A 23,632-nucleotide genomic window follows, 5' to 3' on the forward strand; every position below is an offset into this window, starting at 1 on the left:
CTGACTATTTCCATTTCTAACTTTTAAAACGGGAATATCAGTTCCTCCTGTGACTGTATTTTATTCTCATTTTCACACTACAGCGCTTGTGTTTTTGAAAATTATACATTATACATTATTCAATTCACAAAACTTTTGACTGTAAACCAAGGTAATTCAGTAAATCTCTAATTATTTCCTATCTTTTTATATAATTTAATGTAAGAAACTCCTGTTGCACCTATCGTTAATGGATGAAAGGCAGGAGCAGGACAGAGTAAGTTTGTCTTTCTGCACCAATACGTCCATTACAGGGACAGACACGCAAAACACTGCCAGCTGATTTAGAAGATATGCTCTCCGAGCTTAGATGAGGGCCTCCGGCAGAGAGGTGCCACTCTCTGATCCTTCTGTGGATTTTAGCAAACCCAGAATTTTGTCAGATGACTCAGACTATCTTAATTAGCTCCCTAGAGTAAGTTCAGTCTGTCTTTTGAGCCTGGAAGAAAAGCAAGAGGAATGGAAAAGCGGAAAGAAATTCCCCTTAAAGAGGCAGATTTATCAGTACAGCTGAAGAAGTTGCAAAAGCTAGCGTGCTGCACAGCTCTTATCCTGGCATGCAGCTTTGGAATAAATTTTATAAACCTCAGAATCCAGGGACATAAGTGGATGGTAGAAGCATGGAACATGCTACAGAGATGATGCAAAATATACCAGTAAACATTACACATCCCATTTCTTAAAAGAGCTCAGGAGCGATAATTGAATCAGGACTGATGGCCTTTCCTTCAAGTTTGGTGCTCCCATTCCCACATCCTGACAGAATGAAACAGAAGATGCAAGTTGCACTTCAGGGAAAAAGGGTTCTGGCAGCCAGTTAATAATAAGAGGCTTACGGATGGGAGTCTTATAGATACCAGGAAAAACTGCAGATTTTCTTAAGCACTCAGGGAAAATGGGACAAAGACTGCTCTTGAATGAAAAAAATACATGGTGCATGTACTAGTATGTGAAACAAGGATATCACACTGAGAAAATACGTTGGAAGTTGAAACGCACCCAAGTAATTCTCTCACTGGTAATAACAGCTAAACCACTGAGAAAACAATTTGTCAGTGCACTATAAATATCAGTGTAACCTTCAGGAAAAAGGGAATTTCTGTGGGACCGAGCGAGAAGCTTTAGGATAAGCACGCACATTTTTACCTGCCATTTTAGTATTTGAATTTCTCAAAGTAACAAAACATAAATTACAGGTGAAAAAATAATAGGAGGATCAGATAATTCTGCAGGATTAAGTATCTGGAAAAAAACAGAGGTATAGCACTGTAATTTAATACTCAGAAATGCCTCAGAGATATGGCGCATTCCACAGTGGAACAAATTATACCAAACAACCTCACACATACCAAAAACGTGAAAGAGCACTTTACTACTGGAAATTCTGTGATCATTTCATTTCCTTTAGCAGATATATCTCTAGGAAATGGGGCAGAGGAAAAAGACTCGTGTTTTTTTTTTTCTCTACAATTCAACTACTGTTTTGTGAATCTAAAGTCTATTCGAAACTTAGGGGAAATGTTAAAGAATTCTTCAAGTTACAAAATCCAGATCCATACTTTGTGGGGAAAAAAAAAATCCCACACCTGCAAACACTCAGAGTGTTGGTTTTCAAGTTGCCTAGAAAAATACAGTTCTATCCTTAAGTACCTTTTTTAAAAAAATGCTCACTAAGTTTTCCAGGCCAAATAATTACTGAAAACCATGTTAGTTTTCATCTGTTAGCACAACAGGTTAACCCTAAAGTTAAGATGTTGGTTACAAGCTCAGGAAATGCATCCTGCTATTTGCGTGATGAAGAGGCTGGCTGTCCTCATTTCAACTTCCAGCGCGTTATGGCTTAGCCTGGAAAGAGAGAAGGGAGCTACAGGAACTTTCATATTGTTTTTATACTGCCCATACCAATCTTAATTACTTTCTCTAATAATCTTCCAAAGGCCTTTTGAGGTCATAAGAAGGTCTTGCTGGTAAAAAATGAGAAACTGACGGAATACACAACCTGCTCTCCATTAACTCCTGTTAGTAAAAACATGGAAATCTAGCATCCTTCAGAGAATAACGTTATTCACAGAAGCTGTAAGGAGAGAACCATTTCCATCTCTTAATGAGTGAATACTCCACAGTTCTTGGGTGCCATCAACTTTCTCTACAGTTCAGTTGTCTTCAGAGATTCCTGTTAACCCCAGTCATCTAGCATTTTAACTTCACACAAAAACAGTGCTTTTCTCAGTTTTGTATTTGCATTCAGGACTTGAGCAACAACACCTATCTAGGGTACCATCTGGGGAATAACATTTCAACTTTCTGTCATCAATTCTGGTCAGATTAAAATCAGCTTTTTGTGGTAATGTTTTAATAGTAATGTGGCTGAGAGCATAACAGAGTGTTCTGTTGAACAGCTTGCTGCATGATCTAAGTATTACAGGAGGAAATTAAAAAGCTTTGCTGGATACATCACAACTACCTCAATGTTAGCAAGTTAAATTCTTGAGAAGGCATTCTATTTTACACTTTGCAGTGCTTTTTATTAATGTAACTATTTGAGATACTGGAACACTTATCCTACCAGGACTGGTTGAAAGAGCTGGGGCCGTTCAGCCTGGAGAAGGCTATGAGGTGACCTGATAGAGGCCTTTCAGTATCTACAGGGGAGCTACAAGAAAGACAGGGACAGACTCTTTAGCAGGGTGTGTGGCAAGAGAACAAGGGGAAATGGCTTCAAGCACAGAGAGGGCAGATTTCGGTTGGATATAAGGAAAAAGGCTTTTACAGTGAGGGTGGTGAGGCACTGGAACAGGTTGCCCAGAGCTGTGGTTGATGCCCCATCCCTAGGGACTCCAAGGAAAGGCTGGATCAGTCCCTGAGCAACCCGATCTAGCTGTGGTGTCCCTGCTCATTGCAGTGGACAACATGACCTTTAAAGGTCCCTTCCAACTCTAAGGATTCTATGATTCTACAGTTCTACTGGTAGCATTTCAAAAGTGTCCTGAAAGCATATGTGATGACTGGAATAATTTAGTATAGTTAAAACTAGTGTGTTAGAGAATGCTTTTGTGGGACAGCATAATCAATGATACAATTGGTGTCATTCAAGCTACTTCAGAGGCAATATTTTTTATGTTTTTTGAATAAATTGCCAAAACCACATGATACACGCCTAGGCAAATATTTGATCTTTAATTATCACTCCACCTAATAGGACTTTTTGATAGAGAGAAAAACTGAAGTTCTTATCTTTGGATAAATTAAAACTGTCCTTGCTTAAAAATAGTAGGAAATTCTTTAAATCTCTAGTGAAAAAATAATAACCTGACTGAACAGTTTAATAAAATTAATCCAAACAACAGTCTTCAGACCTGTTCATTTTCACAATGCAAGCATTAAGGAATAATTCATCTCATGGATCAGCTTCACTGCTATGCTTTCAGGCCTGCACCTGCCATGTGTGGTCCTGGAAAGAAAAAATCCCCCTTGTTCCATTCTGTCAGGGTGTTGGAATGCGGAGACACCCAGCTGAGTGGAAAGGGTGTTTCCTGGGCAGTAACCACAGCCCTTACCCCCAGCAGCTCCCCAGCCCCCACAGGTGCTACCTGACATCAGTGTACCAGATGGAAGCCTTTCATCCCATGACCTGATGTGTAGTCTTGTCCTGAGGCATTTGAGTGAGCTGAGAGGTTCAATTTTGTTAGCTGTCACCTAAAAAGCATCTTTTTTTTGTCTTCCTCTGAAGAACTTGTATGGATCATACTGAGATACTTTGTGTACTTCCCTCAGGTCCTTCGAACTACAACAATGTTGTGTTGTGTGCTTTTCTTTGAAACAGTTTCCCTCCCCATTTCCCATTCACAAGATGTAAACACTTGCACGATCATAGTTCAAATCAACAGTTTCAATGTGAAATACAAGGCAGCTCTCTTAAGAGGATGTGCCACTCATTCATGAGCAGCAGCCTACTTTTACACTTCACCAGCCACCAACCGACCAACAGTTGCGCAGAAGTCAGTATGTCACAAACACTCCAGATTATATGTGAAATACACGTAACAATGGTAGAGGTGCTTACCATACCTTCCTGTTGCATTAACAGAGAGCCTATCCATTTCAAACAATTAATATTCAATAAAATTCCCCGCTGAACACTTACGGAAAAAAAATTCCATAGTTTTGCTTTTTTCAGAAAAAAGAAACCCAAACTGGTTATAAAGAGGGTAATTCAGCTATTCAAGGGCAACACCAACCTACATTTTTTTAAATACAACTTTAAATAAATTGATCCAGTAGGAAAAAGACAGCTTAAGTGAGTGAGTTAAAACAAACACAATCTTAGATTTTTTTTATCGTTTTAAGGAAATGATTTTTTTTTAATTTAAAAAAAGTCTAAGTCTCCTAGGAGGAGGTTCAAACTTTGACCTCATATTAACTGTTCCTTAACAGTTCTTTACTTATGTGTTCTTTACTTATGCCAAACTTCCATCCTGATGCCACATTTTCTGTCTCGTATAATGATTACCTGTGAAGTAACAGTAATAAAAACAACAGCAACGCAACACAAAATCAACAAGAAAATCAACCAACTTCATGTGACTGTTACTGGAGCCTTAATGGGAATGTTTTGTGAAAAGTACCCTGACGTGATGAAATGGAGTCCAAGTAATGAGAGGGTAAACCTCAACACTAATAACCTAACCCTTAGGAGAGCTATAAACTGAAACAAGTATAAACAGTCTGACCCCTGCTGAAGACTTACCAAATACAAACAAGGACTCTGACAGCAGAGAATAGGACAAACAGTTAAACTACAGTTTACCAGCAACAGGAGAATGTTTAAATATAGTTTAGTAATATCCTTATATTTTTTTCCTGACACTTTCACGTTTATTTGATTTACTTGCAGAGGAAACTTATCCGTGTCTTGACATCTTCTTCGTTAGGGTAAACTTGATTATTTTAAGAAGACTCTGATGACAGCATACAAAATCCCAGGCATGTAGAAAAGTTCCCACTGATTTATTAGTGAAACTGAGATTTCATCTTATGTATCTAAATATTTGTCTTAAAAGGCAAAATATTCTTATTTTTTAAACAACTTAAAGTTACTAATGGAATAAAACAGCAAATCAAACACAGTCTCTAAGGCTTTCTTTCACATAGACTAACTAGTAAGGATACCAGCAGGAATGCAACAGTGATGATTTTAATGACGAGGAAATGCACATTTCCATTTTCTTGGCCCTCTGAAATCACTGTGGGAGTAATGCTTCCCAAGAGGCTAATCCAGTCAAGTTCTTCATTTTCCCCAGTGGGTTTCCCTCCAACTTCACCACGTTGTTTGGAGTCAATTAGACAATTCCACTTTCCAGCTCTCTTTTGTAACTCACTGTCTTTATGAATTCCTAGTTGCCTTTCACAAATCCTTGACACAAAACATTTTGCACTTATGCAGATCTGAATCCTTTTTTCTTTTTTTTTCTTCCCTTTTGTCTCTTTAAAGCAATTCATCTTCCTGACTGTCCAGTCTCAATTCCCTTTTCATTATGACTCTTGTCATTGAGGATTTTAAAATCTGGATTGTTCTGCCCTCACTGTTAAATTTATTTTCAACTCCTACACCTACACGTGTACTCCTCTGGTTAAGAGGCTGCATGTAGCATTAATGGTCTTGTACTTTTTCCACTGTTATATCTGGTTAGTCGTCCTCAGAGCAGTCTTGATCCAAGAAAATCTTCTGAAAGTACCATTAAAAGTCTCTCTCTTCAGTGGGCTATTGTAGACAGAGAGCTTTCCTCTCATGTAATACCCATCCATCCTAAAGTGCATACTTCGGTTCTCACCATTTTTGGTGAGAGCTGCTCCCCTTTAGTTATAATCAATAGCAATAGAGCTGTTTGTTTAGCTAGGATCTGGCTCCTGTTTCTGGTCTTCATTGAAAGGCTCCAAGAGGCTGCTGTCTGGCTCTAGGCTTTCAAGAGCACTGACTGGAACTCTGCTCAAGAGGTGACTTTTCATCACTAATTGAGCACTCTGCAGGGCACCAGGGACAAAGAAGTTTTCTTCTTGGTTCTGTTCCAATAAACGAAACTGCTTACTTTCAGATAGATAAACCCAGCTTTTGAGGCAAAAATAAATTTCTTTTTATTGGGATTACATCATTTAAATTTTTTTGTGTGTGTGTGTCACCCACTACATTTTGCTTCTGCAATATACTGCCTATAAGCACTGATCTTTTTTCCAAATATTTGTGTTTGACCACTCTTTACACAGTAGCTTCCTGTTTTATCTTTCAAGCATGGAATTCCTCAGAAGCTTTTGCTTTTAAGACTCTTAACTGTGCTAACAGAACAACAATGGCAAATAAATAAGTACCATTTGAGTAGAATATACCAAAATGTTCAGATTTTGAACTAAGCAGAGCTGAGCACCTGAGCTTCCCCTCAGGCAGAACTGTGCTACTATAGTCAGTCAAGTCCGTTTTGGTTCTGGAGTCCTGCTTCCCTGACCCAGTAACTCAGCAACATCAGGGAAGTTCTCTGATAGCTCTGGTCTGGCAAACAAGGAATTTGCAGGCTTGGGATGAAATTTTAGTAACTTTTCAGATACAGCACCATTCCCTGACCACGTAGCATATTAGCAATAGAAGCAATGGAAAGGGAGACTTTTTTGTTTCTTTGTCCTGTCTCAGAGATGCATAATGGCTTACAAAAGGAACCATGTGAGATAAAGGTTTTCTCTTTTTGGAAATGTACAGGAAAATCAGTCTGTGAATTCTTTGTAGGGAAATTGAGTTCTTCAAAACTGAAGTTAGCAGCTGATCTTGAAGTCTGGAACATTCAAAAACTGGCTTGTCTTCAGCTCGAATGATTTTCTCTTACTAGCATTATCAAAGCTTCTTCAGAAAACCTTCTAAAACCTCCTTAAACTTTATTTGGCATTCAAAATACCACAAAGTCTAAAAGCTTCTCAAAGTGCTTTCAGTTTCCTCTATCTCTGCAATTAAAAAAAAAATCTAATGATTTTTCATGCTGAAAGGTGTTCTGTTTGGAAAAGGAGACACCCAGTTTTATAGCTTACAAAAGGGACTCATTGTATTCCATAGCTTCCTAACTAGTTTGATCCTTGAACTCCGAATCATTCTTCCTCCTGGTTGGAAGTGGAATGCAAGATGACTGCTTCCCTAGAAAGCAACACTGAGAATGAGCTGTGAATGCCTAGCTCTCTTTCACTTCCCCAGTAGCATAGTTTGAAGAAGAGGAATTTGTTTCATGTTTCCTCAGAAAACTGCTGTATCACACCATGAGCTCTTCTGTAAAATAAGCTGTTTTGTTGAAAGTGGAATTCTTAATAAGCTTCACTTGATATTGTAAATTGAGAGAAAAAGTAGTTTCTTATTAAGGAAACTCTGCACCAGATACAAAACTTCTAAAACACTTAAAGCTACATAGCTGTTGCCTTTCATAAAACAAATATATCCTAAGTACTCTCTTCAGCATATCGTACAGAAAGTATTTTCTGCTGCCTGTAGCTTGATGGAATGGAAAAAAATACAAAAATAAGAAAGCATTACTTTAGGTCTGGGATAGCACCTGTGTTTACCCAAATGTGTATTTTCTAATCTAGAATCACATCTTTACACCAGTCTGGAAAGTCTTATTTCACTGACAGCACCATGCAAGTACAACATGCAGCTGAAAACTTGCATGGTTTTCTCTCAAAAGTTTGACTATTCCATTTGTGAAATTATAGTTCAGTGCTATAACTCAGTACTTAAAAATTTAGTATGGGTTGGCAGTATTTCTTAAGTGGTTAGTAAATAAGGAATCTTGTTCCTGAATTGTTGTGGCTTGTTACACATAATAAGGAATATTTATACTCATTTCAGTGAATGGCAGAAGCATCACTGGCTTCATGCCTTCCTGGCTTCAGTGCTACTGAACTTCGGCAAAATGCCATTCATGACTCAGACTATTTATTTATTTCTTCTTTATTTTTAGACTAATGGGAACTTTATGAATTCCTTCCCTGATTTCTAAAAGAAATATCATTTAGCTGTGATCTTGAAAAACAGTGATTCAGAATCTTAGATTACTGCCTTAATCTGTTACTCTTAACGAGAGTGGTTAATCACCAAATAGTGGAGGTCAGGTCTGAAGACACTGTTGTTAAATTTCACTTCAAAATTATTTCTTTGTCTGTACAGAAAGATTATTTAAAGATTTGTCAAGATGAATACATATTAGCAGCATTTTTTGAATTTGCAATGTTTGAGATTTTATTTACGTCTCGTACAAAATGCTTATCTAGGTGCCATAGAACATGTATGCTTCACTGGTAGTACAAAGCACATAATGTCATCCTCCAACCGACAAACCTGAAAACAAATGTACAGCTGGGAGAGCAGTAGTGAGACATCACTTGTGCAAAGCAAGGCCAGGGTGTGGAGTCCTGGGAGCTCAACTTCAAAAAAGTTGGACTCAATGACCCTTATGCATCCCTTTCAACTCAGGATATTCTATGATTCTAAGTTTACAGTCGGGATAGCTTGAGATCTCAATGCCTGTTCCCTTTCCCTAGTTACTATTTTTCTTTTTCCGGGTCACGATTTTAATTGTGACTGTTGTAGTTAGTTCAAAATATGTAGTAGAAAGTATGATGATGCTGTAATACCCTTCACTGTTAGGTACAAAATACTTTCAGTCAAGAATTCATAGTGAAAGTAATTCTTTATCAATATTTGTGCAGACAATAGAGGCACTTCATGCATTCAGTTTCATGCTATATTAATGTAATATTTATTTCTTATTCAAGTAATTATTCCCAATGAAAGTTTGAATTTTTTCCCTTTGATAGAAAATATAAATGCTTAATAAACATCTTACCCTATATAAGACATACTCTTGCATCTGATTAAGTTAATAAACTTAGTCCACAAATGGCATTAACAGAATCATCTCTGCATATAATGTACTTTCTTTTCTAACAGTTAGCATTTAAATCTTTTGTATTTTATTTACACAGTTTTAGGTTTTTTTTTTTCCTAATAAATCACAGCTCACTTTCAGCTAGTATTCATTTATGATGTTACTTTCACCTTCTGTCTGCTGACAGGAAAATGAGATAAGAGAAAAATCTTAGCTGGAGGTCTGGAGAGGCTGACATGCTCAATGGAGCATGTAAAAAGCTAATACCAAAGAGACATCTCAAGCATTCCCATATACATTCCCAAAAGATTTTTGTTTTCCCTCCCCTGAGAAACAGCAAATAGTCCTTAGGGACTTCCTGCTCTAGAGAAGGAAAAGAAATGTCCATTTTCCAGACACGGTCACTTTTTTTCTTCTGTAGCGTACCGTTTTTCTCAAAAGTGAGAGGCTACTGAAATTGAGAACTGACTTAGAAAACTTAGAAAAATGTGTCATTTTATTTAATAAAAGCTAATTTAAAATGGCTGAAGGTCTGATCGATGGGGATTGATGCAATGCCTTTTAAAATATTTTTTCTTAAGTCTATCAAGATGAGTGTTAAAAGGCATAGTGGTTCCTCTTTTTTTTTCCCTCTCTTCCTACCTTTAAGCAGTAGCAGCACTGATGGATTTTGAAAACAAGTATGAAAGCTAGTTTAAAGAGATTAAAATTGTCTGCAAAACTGGAATTTTTATAATACATTGCAGTCATGTGCAAAAGATAAATATAAGCATAGGTGAAGAACCTGGCAATATTGTGCTGCGTTAATTACATATATCCACGTTAAGCAGAATGTGTGGCTTCATATTGCCTCTGTGAGCTGCTATGATGAAACTGCTGTGTTTGCATAATTAATGATACTAATTTATTTTTAGAAAAGTACTTTACATTTTACTGTTACCTATTTTCAATACAATCTAGAATGTCTTTCCCCAGAAAACCTTTCCAAATGCAGACTTCAACTATACTACAGATAAACAATTTATCTACTTGATATTTTATTTAATTGAAAGCAAAGTCTGTTAAAACATCTTCAAGAAAATTGCATTTTAGGTCTTTATATATGTAAATATGTGATGTGAATCAGAAATTTAAGGATACATGGATGAGCTTCTACAAAATGTCAGTTGCATATTTACAAAGTTAGAAAAAAAACAAAGGTTTCAAATTATGGGCTAGATTCTGTTTCAGATCCCTTATGAAGAAGTCAGACACAACCAGAATCCAAACTACTCTGAAAAAAGGACAGGCAGCCAAGACCAAGCACAGCTGGGTTACGGATACTCATGGCATTTGGAATATGAGAAGTAGGAAAGTCTCGTCCATATTTTGAAAAAGTATTCAAAAAAGAATTGATGAGATTTATCAATGTTTTCCTTATTGTGCCTTGGCATTAGAACCAAGCAAAACTTATGGTTGCTTTAAGTTTATTTTCCATCCTGCTCAGTTTTGTATATAAATGCAATATCATAGGGTACCAAATCTCCACATGATGTCTACAGGTAATCAAAGAGCTAATTTAGTTAAGATTTAAGTTGGTCTAAATTCACACGATCAGTTGTGAAAGAACGGGACATTTTTAGTAGGGATGCAACACAAATAACGAAAGCTTTTGACACCTGAATATATGTCAAACATTGTAGCCTCAATGCAAACTTAAAAAATGGTCTCCTATAATTGCTCATTGTCCCCTTATCCTCCCATTTTTTCCTTAGGTTAGTGTATGCAGGCTTAGTCAAATAGTCCAGTGACGTAAATGAGAGCCACTTCAAGGAAAAGCAAGGAATATGTGTTTGGAGCATGGAGGCTTTGGCCAGCAATCACCCCTTAGACAGAATGAACTCCATCAAATGCAGCTGAGCTTCATATATCACACATAGCGGTCGCTGGGTTTATGTGACTAAAGGTATTTTTCAGGCAAGATTTTGCTGATTTAAATACAAAGCTATTGAGGTATGACTTCAGATAAATTTTGACCTCTTTGATATTTCTAATAGCAGGTATGGTATTAGAAAGAATACATTACAAAAAAATCAAGATGATCTTCAGATTTCAGTAGACAGGTTGCGAGAAAATCTAAAAACATGCTGTATGGGAACTGCTGAGTCACAGCTTGAACCTCTGGTTGATCACCTGAGGTGACTCAGCAGTTCCCATACACATGCTTTTGGAACTTTCTCAAATTTACAGATGATGTCTCTCAAATTAGTAAATTACTTGATTTAGTAAACCACATTTTATACAAGGAAAAAAGATCTTGATAGATTCTAATGAACGTTATGCAAATGATCGTGCTGCTCCAGCCTTCTACCTACTCCTCCCAGTGGACACAGCACGGGGTAGAAAGCCATGATTAATACTATCAGTCTTTCTGAGAATAAATTCTATAGTTGGCAGAATTGGATTATAAACATTAAAAAGAAATCAACAAACGTTATATGGAAAGACCATTTGTGCCAGTAACAGACAAATTCCATAATGTAAAGGAAGCAGCCAGTACTATTTCTTCCATAAATATGGAGTAACGTTTAGAAAAGGAATATATACTTATAGAAAAGGAATATAGCTGTAATTTCTGCCAAGAACATAAAAATTTTATTTGTATAGACTAATCATTTGGCAGCAAAGAGTAAAACCAAGACCTCATTTATAAATTTAAATGAAAAAAAGATTAAGTGTCTACAAAATGTACAAATAATTTACTGATTCTTTGGAAAATCATTCTGTAATGTAGACACAAACTACATAATAGCAATCAGGAAGGCTTTTCATTTAAATGAGAATTGGCAAACTCATCTCCTTTACAAACAAGTATTACCTCTCCTAATAGTTCAAACACAAATTTTTGCTAACACATACTCCACATTTTGTCTTTTCTTTCCTGACAATTTAAAGCTTATAAAAAAATTAAGACAGACAATCTTGACTATTAAAATAATTTTTTGGAATGTGCTCCAATACATCTTTTGGCAGGTTAGTGAAGTATTTTAAGCAAATTTTAAGATTTCATATGATCTGAAGTCCTGAAGCATAACAACCCCAAACTGATATCCTTAGAGAATTTTGTCTCTCTAAAAATATGTAGCCATATTTCAAACCTTAAATACATTTTTTTATTTCCCAGCTCCTTTTCCACTTAAAGCATATTTTTAAAGACATGCTTTTTCTCCCGCTGTGCTTTCATTTTTTGTATTTACTTTTTTCAAGAATACGTGCCAAAGTCTTAACAAAGCATTTAAAACGTTTCATTAAACCAAATCCACTGAAGAACTGCTGAAAAGCTAAGAATTATCACTGAAATATATATTTGTTACATAATTTTCACAAGTTTCACTTGCATGAGCAAAAATAATTCCCCACACCAAATTAACAAGTGTCACCACACCACCAACAAATATGGACGATTTACATGGGCTCCATCCCTTGGTCACTTCACCACGTGACAACAGCACATTCTCTGCAATGACTACACTTTGAATCTCAACAAACAAGCAATTTTTCTTTCAGATTAGATACTGATTAATATTCCTCTCCCTCTCTCCTCTTTCTTTTTTTTTTTTTTTTCTTTTTTTTTTTGGCAGTATTTATGGATTTTCTGAAGCAAGATACATCATTAAAAGTCAGCTGTTAGGTTTTGACATTTACTACAAAGTAACCATCGTGCAATGAAGGTTAACATATATTAACTTTAAAGCCTTAGACTTCACTGAATTAAGAAGAGATTAACAATTATCTTTTCATAAAGAGTCACGCAGCAAAGGAGAATTCTGGCAAATAATTCCTAGTGCACCTTCCAAATTGAAGGAAAATACTGTAGAAGACAGACATATGGTGCAAACCAAACTGCCATGCTCCTAAACTGTTGGATAGGAGCTGAAACATTTCATATTCTTATCCCCTTCCTTCTTGTCAATGACCCAAGCCATTCTCTCTCATTCAGGAATTCTGACCACACTACTGCTCATAAAGGAAGCAGACTCCTTGACAGGAGCTGATAAAGAGCACTCTACAAAGACGTTTGTCACAAAGAACTGCTGTCTTTCAAAATATCTGCAATTCCTCAGTGTTAGTGGTGAAATTCAGCCACAGCTGCCTTAGCTAGAGCATATATTGCAATATTCTTCCACTTGCAAGAAAATACAACGGCCTCCCATTCTGAGAGTATGCAACCAGAATATGTACTGCTCTTGCTCAGATCAATGGGACATGATCCCCCCGGTAATTACTGTATTCGTATTGGAAGATGAAAGTAAGCACCTGCCACCAAAACAAATAAATAAAAACAGCCCCTAACAAAACCAAAAAGAAGTGTGAGTGTAAACATTTTCTATTTCTGCATTTCAACATTGTATGAAGAAGAGGAATGGATTATAAATCAATAGAGATGGGTGCATACACCCATTCAGGGTCAAGAGAAGAGACTTCCATGATGTGTATATTCAGAGATGCATAAAATTAAGAAAGGAGGGAATACAAAGGAAAGAACAGAAGGGGTTTATGAAGTTATGCCTTGTAGGACTTTTAGGGGAAAAAAACAATTAGTTAATCCATATAACTTTGATGTTTCATGTTGCTTTAAATTAGAATAAATGAGCCGGATAATGAACCTGGCCACCAATTTTAAAATAAATCTCTTTTGATGTTCATACAATTATACATACAGATACTTCATACTTTCAAGTAAGCCCTGATACCATATTCCCTAAGTTGTCTATTTAATATTTTTCAGTTTGAAAACAGGTTTGAAGACAAACTGCTAAGCTTTAGCCATGAGAATGATACTTCAATGGTTTAGAATGCATCACATTCAAGATACAATATTTGGAAAAAGCAGATGGCAGTGTTTAGATACGTGGCAAATACAAAGATGCAGATCTGTGTACCTAAACAAGACAGCTTTGTAAAGATGCAAGCACACTGACAAAGGCTTTAAAATCTTGCAACCAGAACTGCCAGATGCCTAAAACTGTAATCACAGGTTTTGTGTACTGTAATCAGAACAACCTTACGGCTCTGAGCTTTAGCTAGGGAATTGCCTAAGCCTACCTTAACTTGTTTACCTTACCTTTAAGCCCAGAATTAACTCATTTTCTCGTAGGTTTTGGAATAACTCAGTGATAACATTTTCAAAGAAGTCTTGCAATTCTGTAACCCTATTTGAAGATATGACCTTGCTCAGATTCTCATTTTGATCTCTGCCTGTAGTGAACAGGAAACCAACCTTCAAGAACAAGGTTTAATATTCACAATTACCTATTGAAATAATATATTCCTTTTACTGAAGTGGAAAAGAATCAAAGCTCTTGATAACTCTGTTGAACTATTTATTGTTTCCTTTATTTCTATTGTGGGCTTTTTTTTTTCCTAAATGAAAAACTATATTTTCAATACTTTTTAATAGTGGAAATGCATGTTGTATTGAAGCAAATCAAATGCATTCTGATTTTGGAGATTTTCCTTCATTTTCTTTTAACAGAAGTGCATTTAGAGTAAAAAGTCTTTTCCAAGATGCCCATAATGATGTTCAACTTTGCAGTTTCCGTTTCTAAAGTTAATCATGACTCAGACTGTTTAATCCCCATGTCTGCAGCCCCTTCAGAGAAGACACATTAATTGTTCTCAGTCTTTATGAAGCACTATCTAACTTTGGTGAAGAATTATATATTTTTATCTAAAAGCCTTCATATTCTTGCACATCTCCTTGGACTACGTTGCACTAAATATTGTTTTGCTTTACTATTGAAATTATCACTATAATCAACTGTAGTAAAGTTTAAAATTCTACCATGTTTGATCAAACTAGATGCATCCCTGGCAGGGAAGCTTTTGAAAATGAGGAATATCTAGGAGTAACAGGAGAATAGGGAAGAATTTGAATTGCCATAATATGATGAAAACTGAAGATCCCCTCATCAAATTATCATGCTCCAAATCAACTGACTGTATGCTGACTTCTAGCCTTCAAAAATCTTGTCATAAAAAGAACACCTACTGTTTCCTAAAAGCTATTTTTAAAATGCTAGCTACTTAATTCTTGAAGTATAGCTGAGTGGTAAATACAGCAGCATTTTAACAGATATGGGTCAAAGCTTGTGCCAAGTCAGAAATTTCTGTTGTGCGTTCCAGATCACCAGAGTTCAAAGAATGGAGTGAACAAACAAATAGTGTTTTAAACATCTGGTCACATTAGACAAAAACAAAATAATGTTGATTTTAAACAAAGCATACATGCTAGCTATTTATTATTTACTAGCATCCTCTTTGTAGTTTAGCACGTTCTCTTGTTGTGTTGGAGCGATCTTACTTATGTGTCTTCCCTGAGGAGCAAAAGCTGCAAACTCTCAGTCTTTAGGTACTTATTTTTGTCAGTACAATAGCATCCAAAGTAAAATTTTTAGTTGTATTAAAATGCAAAGGAAAGAACTCAGTATTCACTAACTATACTATCAAAAGGTTTGCTTTAAGATCTAGTATTTGTATAGCTCCAAGAAATAATCAACAAGAGCAGTATTTATTTAATAAATAATGGATACAGGAAAGCTATCAAGCTGGCTCATTTTAAGGAGAGCACAGAGAAAGGAATTCAAAATGGAGTCCATTTCTCTCAGTTCCCCCAAACTCAAATCAATCTTCCCTATCACCTTCCCTCCTCAAAGAACTCTTTCAACGAAATGCACAGACAACAAAATCCATACCAGGACACTAGAAAGCTGAATTCATTATTCAGTCTTGTATTAAGCAATTATGGTTCACAGCAGTGCATGCAAGGATCACTTTGCAACTTGTCTACTAGTTGTATTATATTGACTTTCCCCCAGAAGCACTAAAGAATAGGTAAAAAAAAAATAAATAAAGACCCTTCAGCAAACAGGATTTTTAAAATTACTGTTTTGAAATACTTCTGCTTGCTTAAACTACTGTTAAGTTCAACTATTTTTTTAAGCTTTTTTACATATCCCATATCTTGTCAGAAATTATTATTTTTTAATTTCTCTTGCACAGATTTACAATTCTCACGTTTTGAAAGGATATTTTGTGATTTCTGCAGCAGCCACGGAAACATCCATTTTTGGTGAATTTGTCTGTTAAAAATTACTCATTTTTACCAGCGAGGTTTCATTTCTTTTGTTTTTTCTTTTGAAAGACTTGACTTCAAATATAGGCATATGCATGTAGATTCAGATTTCCCAACGCTTTAAAAAAAAACATTCACTAGATTCTGAAAATACATCACTGAAGCACTAGATATGAAACAGTTTTAACCTATAATTTGGAAAAGCTAACTAGAAGGACAGTGAAAAAGAATCTATTTCTTAGTGCTGTAACCTAACTCCTTAGAAAGAGAAGTAATTTAGGCTCATAATTCTGAACGTGGTAGCAGTAGAAATATGGCATCACTGATATTTCAGGTAGAAGCTTAGTTCTAGAAATTTCCTGTCAACAGTAATGATTTTTAACAGAGTTTAAAGATAAGCAACTGACTCATGAATGTATTATGAAGTATTTGCAGAGTTATCAAGAATATGATTTTAAAGAAGCATGGAGAAAAATCATACTGCTTTGGATAATCCAGGATGTATGGAAAGAAAAAATTCATGAAATGCTAACTGAATTTTCTCCTTGCTTTCTTTGAAAGCAGCATATTCCTCTATAAAGTGACTACCAAAAAAGCCTCATTAGTTTAGTCATTGAAATAACTTTGGAATCAAGTATCTTAAACAGTTTTTGCATTCCAAAATAATAAGTATTTAAAGTATTTATGGGTTTTCCTACTGTTTCATGTCTTTATTTGAAAGTTTCTCTGATAAAAATACGCTCATCAGTGTTAAATGACATTCGACCCCTTCTCTGACATCAAGTCGTGTGATGAAAAATGCTCTTGAAAATATTTGAGTCTGGATACAGGAAGATGACTAAACTGCTAAGCTTTTGTATTCTAAAAAATTCCCATCGCTGCCAAAGCTGGTGAAGCCACTCTGGTGGTTACAATGGTGGGAGCACTACCATAGAAGAAGTTCCCAGTGTCTGCAAGCATTCTCACCGCTGAGTTCTATCTACCTCCAGCAAATCTGTGTTCCTGCCTTTAGAAAATAGATGGCCACACATTCCTTGTCATCTTTGCCCTTCCTCTGACAGAGCATAATGTTGGGAAGCTTTGCAGAAGTGGAAAACAGACAAGGACAAAAAAACAAATTTGTTTAGCAAGGCAGACAGCAGGCTTACTGTACTACCCACCCCCCTTCCAACATTTAAAGAATGCAACTATCTTCTTTTTTTCCTTTCCCATGTAGCTTGAGAATTACATCCAAGACAGTATGAAGAAAGAAATGGTAGAGATCCAGCAAACTGCAGTGCAGAACCAGACTGCAGTAATGATTGAAATAGGCACAAACTTACTAAATCAAACAGCTGAACAGACCCGCAAATTAACAGATGTTGAAGCACAAGTAAGTAAAGAATTTCAACCTAAAAATGCTTCTGCTTCCCAAACGCCTGTAACCAAACTTAACGCAGGTTAGTGTTACATCATGCAGTTCATCAATTAAAAGTCAATCATTATGTAAAAATGAAAGTATCCTGTGTGGATACCTGTTTGTCTGTACATGTGGAAATGCTGTGTTGTGTTTGAGCACTACCACTGCAGTTAAATTGTCTGGACTAACAGGTAATTGTTACTGGGTATTTTTGGTTATTGCCAAACTCTGGGCTTGCGACTGTGCCTAAGGAGTCTCAGCACCATTCTAACATTCTTTTCTGATACTTTGAAAATCACAATCACTCTCCAATAAAAGGTCCTTCTTTTCCCAGTGCAAGCCCCTGTACATCAGCTACTTCTTTTCCTGTATGCTAACAGCAATTAGGAAGAATATATTCATCTCTGAGAGAGATACATGTGGAGTTGGTGATGTTGTTGTCCAGGTAGCTGGAAAAAGCCCATGGCTCAGGAATCACAAAACCATAGAATGGGCTGGGTTGAAAAGGACCACAGTGATCATCGAGTTTCAATCCCCCTGCTATGTGCAGTGTCACCAACCACCAGACCAGGCTGCCCAGAGCCACATCCAGCCTGGCCTTGAATGCCACCAGGGATGGGGCATCCACAGCCTCCTTGGGAAACCTGTTCCAGGAAACTTTTGTGCAGTTGCAGAGTCAGCACTGACACGAGCAGGGAGCTGGAGGGAAATCTGTAAGAAATGCATCTTCCTTAAATTTGCTGGTGATAAAACTGATTTTTTGTGTATTTGTTCTATAACAGCAACCCATTCATGTAGCCATACTTCTTTTTTTCTTTTTTCCAAAAATGCTCTAACCTTAAACCTCGTGGCATCTCTTTTCATTAAACTTGGAAAATATTTCATCTGCTCATTCACATGCCAGGAGTTGGACACAACAATCCTTGTGGGTCCCATTCAACATGGGATTTTCTATGATTATCAACACCTCTACTCATCTGAAGAAAACATAAATATTTGGTAACATGAAAGACTTCTATTATGGGAGGATTTGAAGATTGTCTAAGAAGACAATTGTTACATTGGTCCATCTTCAAAGAAAATGTTTTTTAAAATACTACAGTAGGTTCAAGCATACACTTTGGTAACAGTATGCTTTTATACTACTCTTGTATAGCTCTTCAGTTTTCACCTCTCCCCGCCAGATCTTAGCAAACAGGGTTCCCTCCCATTTTGCCTTTGTTCTATTTACTAAACTGTTTTGTTTGAATTTTTGTTTGTGTTTAAAAAAATTCTTATCAATGAAAATGTAATTTTTTAAAGAGAGTTTTCACAGATGCTATGAATGAAGGAACAGATCATTTCCAGATCATTCCCAGCACAATGCACTTTAGTGCTCTTGTTTAACAGAGTGATGAACCAACCAACCAGAGACGAATTAAGAAAAAAAAATAATTAGGTGGCGGCTACTGGAAAACTATATTCAAGTAAACTTGCCTACAGTATGTTAATCTCGAAACAATTTCAAACAACAAAAAAATTGAAAGATTTATCTTTAACTGAGAAGTATTAACTACAATAAGACATTGCGTGAAATAGAATGCAAGTTTTTAATATGTTCTACTTTTTAAGATAAGGACAAATCTAATCAATGTAGGATGGTATGTATTTGTAATTTTGCTAACATGGTAGGAAAATTAAGTGTGTGTAATCCCCAGGCAAGTGACCATAATGTGTGCACATACTATATTACATTACTAATGCATAAAACCTAAAATCCTTGCCAGGCAATTTACTGTCTGTAGAGTTCATCCCGTGAATACAAATATACTATTAAGCCTAACATGAGCATTTGTGAATTCTTTGATAAATGGACAGTTCATAGTTCACAGATGTGGATTCAACTTTCTAACTGTACTAGGCAGCCCAGTATTTTGCACACATTGAGAGAATGTATTTATTCACAGTAATGACTTGATGGAAATTATTCAGTTATTTTCTGCTTAGAGGAAGAAAATCATCACAGACTTTCCTTTTCTGCTTGGAATTACTGGTGGCTGGGTGAAGGTCTTAATTAACAACATAAGGAAATTAACCGAACAATTGCTCTCTCAAGGACACTTTTTTGGCAATAATTTTCAGTTACAGTTAATTGTGAAATCATGTCCTGAATGACACTTTAACATGAAGGACATGACTAATCAATTCTTCCTGCCAATGAAAGCCAAATTCTACTAAATTAAAAAAGCCGTTTTAAAACAATGAGAAAGTATTTCTAGAAAACATGCCTCAAAGTAGTGCAGTCCAGTACAAAACAGAAGCACTTTCCATGTTTCCTAATTTCTTCATTTGGAGACAAATAAACATAGGCAGTAAATAATCCATATACAAAAGGTGATATTAAAATGCAAGGAATTTGTTGACAAATGTAGCCACGTGCTAAACACTTTAAAATATAATTTGGGATTGAGGAAAATAGCTAAGGGTGAACTAATGGTTTTAGAGAACTAGTAGATTTCCACTAGTGAGAGATACGCAAAGTGCTTTCTTTCTACAGTAGGTGAAGAAAACAACTCATTATTTTTTTATTAACAACCATAATAGTTCCAGTAATGAAACAAGAGCATTATAACAGAAGGGAAGGTATAACAGTAAAACTAATGTAAACAGTAACTCTAAATCATTGGTCAGAAATGCAGCATATTACTGAAACACTATTGATAACTGGTAGTGGAACAACAGAATTATGGAAACCCATGTATTCTTCTTCATTCTAATTCTGAGAGCATTTGTGCCTAAATTTAATTTTCAGAAAATGACTTTTGCAGTATAAGTTTACATACAACTTCACAATATAAAAAAATTACAATTGGTTTAAAAGATGTATCTTGATTTTCAAATACTTTTATGTATTTTATTTAGGTACTAAACCAGACAACCAGACTTGAACTTCAGCTCTTGGAACATTCCCTTTCAACAAATAAATTAGAAAGACAGATTTCTGTTCAGACCAACGAGATAACTAAATTACAAGAAAAAAACAGGTAAGCAGCCTATCAATTTGATAAAATGCTATTCTTCATGTACTTTTAGAAGTGCTTGTGTGTTTTTACTGGTTTTAGAACTATATTTATTGTGTTGATTTTTTTTTTAAACTTCAATGTACAAATTTTAATTTTTTACTAAAATTGTGACATTTTTCAAATTTTGTTTTTAGAAATTGCAAAATGCTGATTAAATTTGTCAATTCTCATTTCTCAGTTAAATACTTATTTTTATACCACTCTTCTATGCAACTGCATCAGCTTTCTGTTATGGGAGGAACATTAACTTTAGTAAATTTACTTGTTTGAGTTACAATTCTACTTTCATACACAGTACTTGAAGAGAAAATTTGTGATTATGTTCCAGAGGGGAAAAAAAATGCATGTTTCATTAAATGACAATTGTATCACAATTCAAGAATTGTCCTTAGAATTGAAAGCCTAATTTTGTGACAACTGAAGCTGATCTAAGAATCAGAAATGCTTTTACTAAGACAAGAGTACTGGTGGTTATCCTCACCTAGACAAGCAGATGAATTTTCAATCATGTTAACTCCCTGAGTCAGTTTACTTCTTGTCCTCAAACACCTCTGCTGTGCAAAGAGGAATGAAGAGAAAAACAGATTGTAGAAGCCCTAATTATAACCTATTTCATTAGTTTATTACCAGAGAAATACTTTTTAAAGGTTTGCCCCATGATACACGTTTTCCATGTTGTCCTGAGTGTCCATTAGACAACCTAATTAGACACTATATTGTCCATTGGGCAAATTTCACACGGCTGGCTGTGCATCTTTTAGTGTTAGCTCTGTCTGCACCAGATTCGATGCAGTAACTTTCCACCTAATCACCCATTCAGGCCACCTCCCATGCTGGAGACGAATAAAGAATATTTGCATTCTTCCAGGTCTTAACACTATAATACATATTATATATGTTGCATATTATAAAGAACATTGTCTAACAGACAGTTTAAATATATTTTTATAATTACATATTTTAATGTATTTTTATATAAATATAACAATGACTGTAATACGTGATATTTGAAAAGTTTAAAGGTTTATTTTTAACTTATTTTTGACTTTTAATAAGATAAAAACATGCAGTCCTTCACTACTATGAATACCATTCTCACAGAGATTAGACAAGACACTTTGTACTCCCAACCAACAGTTACTTTGGATCTACAATCATTTTATACTGATTCTTCATGTACTACTACAACTACTATCCTTTTTTCAGGACTAAACAATATCTTTCATTTCCTAATGTTGAATTAAGACCCAGCTGATGCACTTCAAAAACTTACGATACAACTGTACTAGATAATATTGCTTATTTATGAACTAATCATGGTTTAGTTTGTGGTGGCAATGGTAATGAGGAGATGGTTGGACTAGATGATCTTACAGGCCGTTTCCAACCTCGTGATTCTACAATTCTATGATTCTAATTAGTTCTATAATAAATTGAAGTATACCTGCAATAGGCTTAATGCTCTTCACATCAGCTCAGAATTGTTTCCTGAGGTCCTAACTGTAATCTTTTATTTAGCTTTCTAGAAAAAAGAGTTCTTGAGATGGAAGACAAGCACACACTTCAGCTGAAGTCAATAAAAGACGAAAAAGATCAGCTTCAAGTCCTAGTAGCCAGACAGAATTCCATTATAGAAGAACTAGAAAAGCAGTTAGTTACAGCTACAGTAAACAACTCTGTTCTGCAAAAACAGCAACATGATTTGATGGAGACTGTTCATAACTTACTTACTATGATATCTACACCAAACTGTAAGTCAACACATATATCATAAGAGTGACCTTCCCTAGCTTGTGTACAATAGAAACTCAGTTTAATTACCACTTTTTCATACTTCTGTTTCCCAAAAACTGTATTTTTTTTGCCTTAAATTCTGCATCTGAGTTAACTGACTTGTTTTTCTGGGGAAAAAACAACAACAACAAACATTTACATGGTTTGTTTTCATAATCTTGCTCATCTTCTGTGATTTATATCCTTACACCTACTCAGCTCTCCAGTAGTTCAGCAAACTACAGCAACGCCATATATCATTCATCTCACCTAGCATTCATTCATCTGGCAGTGCATTTTCTCTTGACAACATACTTAGGTTAGAACGCATGATACAGGCTTGAAAGCCTTTATTCCTGGCTCACGAATACTGGTTTTGCCACCTCTCACTGTTCAATGTACATAGAATTGATCAAAGAAAGGACAATTTATAATGGCTATTAAAGGCAAAATAATGGCACTGGTGGTAGCACCTACATATGCCCCAGACTACAGAAAGAACCAGACCTGAGTAGTAAACCTCCAGGCTTAAAGCAAATCTTCCCTACTTATCTAAAAATCACTCAGCGTAACAAATTTTACAGGCAATAATCACACTCCTTATATGCTTGGCAGTCCTGAAGGAAAGCATAGATTCCACATTTACGCAGTTTCACATCCTCCATTAAAACCACAAAAGGTTTCTGAAAGTTATAGATAAACGTTAAACATATGAACAAATTTCTTATCTTGAAATGTCCAATGTGTCTTCATGTCCGATATGGAACTCTGACAAATTTAGAAGTTAGAGATGTGCTATATAAAAGAGCCTTGCCTTTAAAGCTATCTGAGCCAGAAATCCACAAGCCACCTCTAAAAAAAAGGAATTTAAAATTAAATACTAGGAAATTTCTTAAATAGTTATTACAACTTAAAAAGCAGTATTAATGGACTGTATTGCATTACTCTAGCTGGATCAGAAAAGGAAAAGGGTGTTTGAAAGTACTCATTTTAAAAAATAAAGTCCTTTAAGTCCTCACTTTAAAAAGTCCTCAGTATTATGATGTTGCAGGTTTTCTAAACAAAGTGAAATCCCAAGGTTTTTTTGTTTTTTTTTTCCTTTTTTTTTTCTGTATGTGTGTGTTAATAACTGGCACAATTCCCTTAAATACAATTAGCAAAGCTGTACATGTTATCTGCTGATGTTATCTGCTGTGCTACTGCACAAATAAGTAAACAAGTCAAAGTCATGTTGGCTAGGCCACCATTAAAGCCAGAGTGGAAAAAATAATGAACGTTTGCCAAAAAGACAAAATTAGCAGGGAAAGCTTCTAAGACAGTTTACAAACAA

General features: G+C 35.6%; 2 protein-coding genes across 4 annotated transcripts in view; one reads left to right on the top strand and one right to left on the bottom strand.

The window, feature by feature from the left end:
* MCPH1 (microcephalin 1) overlaps positions 1–23,632 on the bottom strand; it is a gene marked incomplete at its 3' end in the record, with an annotated part of 118,819 nt that overhangs the window by 39,551 nt on the left and 55,636 nt on the right. The gene's annotated exons all lie outside the window — the stretch shown is intronic.
* The window catches only part of ANGPT2 (angiopoietin 2), a gene marked incomplete at both ends in the record, with an annotated part of 41,581 nt that overhangs the window by 5,049 nt on the left and 12,900 nt on the right, over positions 1–23,632 (top strand). The window contains 4 exons of one of the 3 annotated variants that reach the window (XM_079550863.1): positions 16,382–16,402; positions 17,285–17,440; positions 20,369–20,490; positions 22,048–22,280. In XM_079550863.1, coding sequence (XP_079406989.1) covers positions 16,382–16,402; positions 17,285–17,440; positions 20,369–20,490; positions 22,048–22,280 — 532 coding nt within the window. Of the gene's footprint in view, positions 1–16,381; positions 16,403–17,284; positions 17,441–20,368; positions 20,491–22,047; positions 22,281–23,632 lie in introns of those variants that run through there. The other 2 variants (XM_079550861.1, XM_079550862.1) reach the window with 2 other exon arrangements.

This window comes from Tetrao urogallus, assembly GCF_951394365.1.
Source record: "Tetrao urogallus genome assembly, chromosome: 2".
Lineage (NCBI taxonomy): Eukaryota > Metazoa > Chordata > Aves > Galliformes > Phasianidae > Tetrao > Tetrao urogallus.